Raw genomic sequence first — 7,717 nt, 5'->3', positions numbered from 1 at the left:
GGACTTATTAGCGCTTTTCGTGAGTTTTTAATCTGTTAAATGAAAATTTTAAATCTGTTTATAATTGAGAGTTAATAAATTTATTATAACATTTCTTATTTTGTGGCTTTGTCATGGAAACATCATTGAAGGCTGGTAAATCCATCGTTTAGTCACCATGTGGTGGGTAGTTTTATGGATATATTTAATTTTCAGTTTCGTCTCTGTACTAAAGAACTAGATTCAGAAGCTGACATAAAATTCTCGATCATTATGTCTACTCTCAGCGCCATGTATTGGACGCAATAAGTTGTTAGTACTCATAATTTTATTAAGTGTTTTTTTATATATTTTATAAATATTAAAAAGAATATTTTTAATTCTATTTTAATTAAAAAAAATACTATTATTTAATAAAATATTAATTGCAGCTACTGCCTTGGGTGTTACTTTCATGAAGGATACTAACATAGGCAATGAATACTTCTATACGGTGGATAAAATCTTAAACTTATCCAAAAGTAGATTACAACGTTTTTGGATACACAATGATTTTCTTTACTTTGTTTCTAGTTGAAAAAGGGAGGAAGACAGATGTCTGAAACTATTAAACAGCATCGAACACTGTGAGTATATTTTAATATATTAGAAAAAATATTGGTCCTTGCTAACAATAAATTATCGCGGTCTTCAGGGGCGGGGGGTAATTTCTTCCAGAAACAGAAAAAGAAATAAAACAATAAATGGCCCTAACTCGGCTATGCTTTGAAGATATTGTTGGCTTTATAAAATATGATTAATTTATATTTCACCATTATTTATTTCAAAAACATTATCGTATTGTATCGGTATTGTGTATGCTTTTGATTTCGAAAATACATTAATTAAACGAAACAAAAGTATTGTACGTTTAATATTTTGTACATATTTATGTAATTTAAATAAAGATAACAGTAACTAGGTTTGTATTAATTTTCTTAGCTTTTAGGTTGGTACGGAAATAATACTAAATAGTAAACAACTAATATTGCAAATGAGAGCATTAATTTATTTCTAACGCTCCCAATTCTTCACACTATTGTAAATAAGAGGCTAAATATTTAATAAGTTCTTCATCCCGTGTTACATTACTGTGACTAAGCCAAAAAGGTTGTCAAAATCTTTTTAAATTAATATCACATCCTGAAGCGTAAGAAACGCTACACGAAGAGTAAGAAAGATTTTTTCAAAATAATATAAAAGAAAAAAGTTCCTTTTAAAAATATTAATCTGTTAATGAACGAAGTATTTCTTTGTTGCAGATTGATAAGTTTTACTGACGACACAGGCCGAGATATTACAAAAGAAAATTGTTCACAGTTGCTCTGTTTGGAAGCTGAAATTAAAGAGTCTTCGTTTCTATCCAGCAGTTCCCATGTTGGACGTCATCTTACCGAATATAAACTTTGTAAAATGATTTTCTTAAATGTCTTTGTCGTCAGTTGTTACATTAGATATTATCTTTTATAATCTTTGTAGCGAAGGAATTAAATATATAAGTCACTTATTACTTGTGTTCCCATTTAGTGAAGATTTTTTGCTGAAGTTTTTTTTTAATTACGCAATTTTTTGATTCTGAATTATCGTCAGTATTGGAATATTTTTACTCTAGGCAACTACACTTTATCAAAAGGAGGATCTGCTTATCTATCGGTTTATGCTTTAAGTCATTCCTCCGCTTGGGGACCGAATGTGATAAAGTTTTACCCAGGGCATTTGCTTGAACTTTCTTCAATATCAGAATGGGCCGATAATATTAGCTTCGGTTCTGGAAGACAATTCTGCATAGATAACAGATAATAAAATTTTCTCAGTTCATTAAAGCTGTATAAAACATTAAGAGTAATGTAATATTTAAAAAATGTTCCTTTTTTTTAGGTGAAACATACGCAGTGAAATTCACAATTACACAATTCACGGCGATTATTCAAAGATGAAACTCAAACTGGATGTGGTTCCGACACCAGTTTCGGGGCATTACATATAAATCAAATGAAGAAAAGATATTAAGGCCTAAGAAAAGTTCAAAACAAAGAGCCTATTCTTATTCTAGTCAAATGGATTGATGTAAATTTAATAGTGTATAATGAATATATAATGAAAATATTTGTTTCATTTATCGAAATCTGTCGACTGAAAGCTAAGTTTTCACAAATTATTTATTTTCAAAATATATTTTCATTTCACGAAAATATTATACGTGGGAGTGTTTTCTATATTATAGACATTTCAATTTCAACACGACTTATTGGCCCACTAAAATTGTGATGCTATGGTAGCGATGCGCGTAATTAACTCTATTCTGTTACATCTTTCGAATTAATTGAATATTGGCTGGACTTTTTTCCCTTTTACATTTGCTACAACTTGTAAGACATAAAATAATAATAATATTTAAAACAGGTGTAATATAAACAAAAATATATAATAGTGCTGTCAGGATATTATTTATTACGTCAGATATAACACGCTATTTGACCTGTCATACAAAATATTATAATATATTGTAAATATGAGTTTTATCAAAATTTATAAATATATTTTAACCCATTTTATTATGAATTCATTAGAAAACCTGAATTTTATTAATATTGACAAAGAAATCAAAATATTCAAAACGTTTAAATCAATTTTAGTATATATATATTTTTTTTTATCTATTAAGAATTTTATTAATAAAATACCTAACATTTTCAATGCTAATTTTGACTAGCAACACTCGTTGATCTTGAAATATTAGGTCTTTGTTCAAATAATAATCATCCTTGTTGAAAAACTGAATTGATTATTTAAATTAAATTCACGTCTACTATTTTATCCCACAATAGGCTTGGTTATACATATTATATGAGGACCGTCTGTTTAAAAATATAAGCATGTAATAAGAATTATAATGCCTTATAAATTCTAATCAGTGCTATTTCTGACCGTCGTTGAAGTTCTCCCTAGTTTTTAACCAACTTCTTAGTTTGAACGAGTTTTTACAGACTTCGTTTATTAAATTAAGTACATTCCAAATAGCTCCTGAAAAATTTATTAGGATATTTGGAAAATCTGTTCCTTTCTCATGACCTAGGATTGGTTAATCCTATGCTTTTAAATTGTCATTATCCCCGCTTTTTCGTCGTTTAGCATGAATATGTCACTAAATATAATTCAAAATTAATACTTATGATTACTAATATACCGAATCAAACAGTGTTTGTATAAATTTTAGTTCATTTTTATTTGTCATAAATGTTACATTGACGTTTTAACAAAATCTGCAATTAATTTACGAAATCTTGATTACGTTATGGTATAAAGTATTATAAAGAAAAATTTTCTTATCTAACGAAGTTGACGTAAAAATCAATGTCGTTTTGGGTTATAGAGACAGAGTATCAGTTTAAATTCATACAGAGAAGTGACACTACGTGTCAATAAAGTGTATGTTAATATTGTTTAATATATATATATATATATTAAAAAAATTAACCAAAGGTGCAGTGGCTTATTGGAACTCATGGACTAAACCGAGTCCTTTGTTTTTTATTCTTTATAAATATTTTTTTTTTAATAGAAATTATCTTACATTAAAATATATTTTGATTAAGTTTTAGCGCGGTTTTAATTTAGCTTCAGTGAATGTATAACAATAGCTTAAATAGAGTGTAATTACACACATATATATATATATATAAGGTTTAGGAAAAATTATCTATCAACGGTAGGCTACTTTCTTTAGAGTTTTTTTTATTGTAATAGAATTTCTTTGCGTCATCAATTCTATATTAACATTAAAATGCGTGACATTTGAATTTATATCCATCAATGGTTAAAATGTTCTTTATAATTTATTGATATATAAATATTTTTTTTTATTTATAAATATTTTTTTAGATGATAACCATCGCGCTGTTATTTGTGTTAACCTCTTTATCGTTCGTCTTGTTGTATTGGTTTAGGAGTAATGGAAACAAATTAGAACCTCCGTTAGCAGATAAAAAAAGGTTTCTAATTGGTCATGCGCAATATTTTTATGGAGGCAGTGAAGGTAAGTGAATTTTATGAATGCACATTCTTATTTTATATATTTTGGACTAAGTAATTTTATTACTTTACAGCTTTATGGGAAAATATTTCAATTTTAACTGAACAATCTCGGAAATACGATGGAGTTCTTAAACTAATAATTGGACTACAAAATTCCTACTGTATGTATATAAAATTTTCACAAGTCATATTTTCACAAGTCATATTATGGCTGATACATTAGTGAGAAAAATTTATACAAAAAATGAAATTATCTTTTATTATCTTTCTACGACTCAATTCTCATATTTTTATAATTACGATAAACTCGTTGATTATTAAATTGAATTTTAACTACCATAAGTTTTTATGGTCATCAACTATAAGTTTGAAAGAGTGATATATTTTAATAAATTTTAGTTGTAGCGGATCCTGATGATTTCGCAACTGTAATGAACTCATGTTTACTAAAACTTAAAATAGTTGACTTTGCTAAGCCGTGGCTCGGAAATGGACTTGTTACAGCGTCTCGTAAGTTTATTAATTAACGTGTAATATAACTATATTATTTGTTAATTGGAAACGGCCTGATGAACCTTATTCTCTTACAGCATCAATATGGAAAGCCCATCGTAGATTAATAAACCCATCCTTTAATCAGCATGTAGTTGATAGTTTTTTGGGTATATTTAACAGCCAATCCCGTCGCTTTGTGAGAAGCCTAGAAGTTGAAGTAGGAAAAGGGCCATTTGATCACTACGTTTATTGTCATCGCATTGCGTTGGAAACAATATGCCGTGAGTCTTTAGCTATTGGTATAGGTCGCTAACCTGAAATGTGTTCCACATTTTATATTTCGTTAAAAATTACAGAGACCGCGTTAGGAGATGACTTTATGAATAATAGCTCTAAAAGCTCTGAATACGTCTGCACAATAGACAAAATGTTAAACATTCTCATATCAAGATTCCAGAAATTTTGGTTACATCCAGATATAATATATAACTTTTCTAGTGTCAAACGACAAGAAAAGGACTGCATTAAAATATTACACGAAGGTTCTACTGCAGTAAGTTTTTTTTAATTTTTTATATGAGAAATAAGTAACAAATATTTGTTTGGACTTAGTTAAAATAAAATAACTCAAAGATAGCAACTTCACGTTACATTTATTTTAAATAAGAAATAAACCTTATAAGTGGAACAGCTTATTGCACTGGTCGTCGTTTTTGCTTCTGCGGCTATGAGTTTTTTAATAAGGTGTTTTTTTTTTCTATCCGCTTTGACCTATATCTCCATAATTTCATTTTCGGTCTTTATGCACTAATGCATTCATAATGGATTTCCTCTTATTATTTTACTAGATACCCATCCCGGCTTTACACGGTTTCTTTACAAAAAATATAAAATAGCTTGTATTACGTAAAATTGGTTGAGTTCCTACTTTTTGAGTTAAATCAAGACAAAAATTTCACAATCCTTCTACACTATCAGAGAAATACTGTATTTTTATGTTCATAATAGTTTGTTAATATAAAAATTTTATGATATGATATTAAATTTTATAATATTTTATGATATTTAATGTATGTTTCTGAGGAGCTCAAATAACCATAACAACAAAGTAACATAAATCACATAAGGGCAACATATTTTTAATGAGATATCCGACATGTACTGGGGATGAGCGATGGTCAAAAACTATTTAAATTCTGTCACAAATGTGCACAAATGTGCGATGTACATGAATACCGAGTGATTGGAAGTTTAACTTATTACAATTTATACAATATAATTTTTTATACTCTTTCATTTTCCATAATGTAATGTTTCTATTTTAAGATTCTACAAAAGAAAAAAGAGAGTTACATGAAGGAAATGTCATCAATGGATGAGAAATTTAATAGTGAGTAATTTTGTCGTATTCGTTTAATTTGTTATGGAATATATTTTTAGTCTATCTTACAAATATAGGAACAAAATTTAAACCATTCATTCAACTGCTTTTGGAACTGTCTCACAATACGAAGGTCCTGACTGAAGATGAGATCAAAGAACATGTAGATACAATTATCGTAAGTGGTTCTGATACATCTGGTGGTACCATAACATACTGTATGTTACTAATCGGTTCTTACCCACGCGTTCAGAATAAAATTATTGAAGAGTAAGTATTACAAAACCTGTAATATTTTTTTTTTGTATTTTGTTTGGCTATATTTTATATATGCTTATTTAGTTGTTGGAAACAAATAAACAAGGTGCTATTTATGTTCTCTTTTGTAGATTACACACTGTTTTTGGTAATGACGACAGAGATGTTACGAAAGAGGATCTCTCGAAATTGGTTTATTTGGATGCGGTGATTAAAGAATCAATTCGTTTATACCCCACCGTGGCTCTTACAGGAAGAGATATTGAAGAGGACTTGAAATTACGTAAACAGTTTCATAATTTTTTAGTTATTAAACATTGTACTTTGTAACTGAGCATCAAGTTTGAAAATTCAACTCGTTTACTTTATACTGTATAATACAAAGTGTATAAAACGACGTATCCAACCTTATTTATAAAAATGAATATTACATTTTTAGGCAATTACACATTATCAAAAGGGGCTTCAGTGTATCTCTCGATATATGCGTTATACCACCATCCTCAGTGGGGTCCTGATGTCGAGGAATTCAAACCAGAACGTTGGCTTGATCCATCGTTACTACCATCATGGGCAAATTCAATAGGTTTTGGAGTAGGCCGAAGATTTTGTATAGGTATATATGTAATGTACATAAAGAGAAACACGGTTATAGCGAATTTAATTTTAATTCCCTAATATATATATATATATATATATATATATATATATGATGTTAAGCTAAGAATGAATGTAAAATTTTGTACACAGTCTCTTAGTTAACATATAAACATAATAATAGAAAAAGGGTGGTAAGATTTTTTTTTAAACATAATTAATGTGTTTTTGGTTTCAGGAAAGACTTATGCCCTCATGTCCATTAAGACAACAATGGTTCATGTTTGTCGAAACTTCCTAATATATGGCAACCATAAAAATATGAAACTTAAGTTGGACGTACTGCTGAAACCTGCTTCTGGGCATTATATTACTATTAAAAAGAGAACATAGCTACACAACATGTACCTATTTTTACTTTAATATTAAAATATAAAAGATGTTCATATATTCAATAAATTGTATTAAATAATATATATTTGTAATCTGTCAACTGATTCCTTACTTTTTCATGAGATATATTATGTATGTCTTTCGATGTTATAGCATAAACTAATCAATATTTTTAGCCCGTCGCCTAAAATAGAAGAACTTTTTTGATTAGAAATTTATGAATATTCTTTTAGATAAATTTCTAAAAATACTTAAATAATAAATGTTAGCTCTTCTGTACAATTTATGTTATTTTCAAGGATAAAAAAAATAAATGAATAATGATTCAGAGCAATAAAAATTTTATGGAGAAATTAATAAACGTTTGAATTGGTAAAAGTAAGAGCACGATTGTATTTAATTATAAATAAATAAAGGCGAAATATTTTTAACCTACCAAGTAGGTTCTTTTCAATCCCAATGGTCATGTAAAATTATTCATTTAAAAAGTTAATTTTCATGTATAGCAAAATAAAAAGGCTATCTCATATCGGCTCGGTC

General features: G+C 28.1%; 1 protein-coding gene across 2 annotated transcripts; it reads left to right on the top strand.

Moving 5' to 3' along the window:
* The first annotated feature begins 3,303 nt into the window (after positions 1-3,303).
* Positions 3,304-7,277, top strand: LOC116774986 (cytochrome P450 4V2-like). 2 transcript variants are annotated; one of them, XM_061524136.1, is made up of 11 exons: positions 3,304-3,447; positions 3,901-4,054; positions 4,125-4,214; positions 4,453-4,563; positions 4,644-4,829; positions 4,905-5,101; positions 5,875-5,938; positions 6,007-6,199; positions 6,319-6,470; positions 6,627-6,803; positions 7,023-7,277. In XM_061524136.1, the coding sequence occupies exons 2-11, from the start codon at positions 3,901-3,903 to the stop codon at positions 7,175-7,177; spliced, it is 1,479 nt and encodes a 492-aa protein (XP_061380120.1). In that variant the 5' UTR covers positions 3,304-3,447; the 3' UTR covers positions 7,178-7,277. The 2 variants fall into 2 exon arrangements, with proteins under 2 accessions (XP_061380120.1, XP_061380121.1); XM_061524137.1 differs by lacking the exon at positions 3,304-3,447 and adding an exon at positions 3,552-3,727.
* The last annotated feature ends 440 nt before the right edge of the window (positions 7,278-7,717 follow it).

This window comes from Danaus plexippus, chromosome 23 (assembly GCF_018135715.1).
Source record: "Danaus plexippus chromosome 23, MEX_DaPlex, whole genome shotgun sequence".
NCBI lineage: Eukaryota > Metazoa > Arthropoda > Insecta > Lepidoptera > Nymphalidae > Danaus > Danaus plexippus.
The sequence above is the reverse complement of the archived record's forward strand: the minus strand, read 5'-3'. Positions and strand labels throughout refer to the sequence as shown.

Bases quoted from the DNA above. Each gene is read 5' to 3' on its own strand.
- LOC116774986 (XM_061524136.1), top strand. From the start codon at position 3,901: ATGATAACCATCGCGCTGTTATTTGTGTTAACCTCTTTATCGTTCGTC. The intron at 4,830-4,904 runs GTGAGTCTTTAG...TAAAAATTACAG, and splicing joins TGCGTTGGAAACAATATGCC to AGACCGCGTTAGGAGATGAC. The intron at 5,939-6,006 runs GTGAGTAATTTT...TTACAAATATAG, and splicing joins AATGGATGAGAAATTTAATA to GAACAAAATTTAAACCATTC.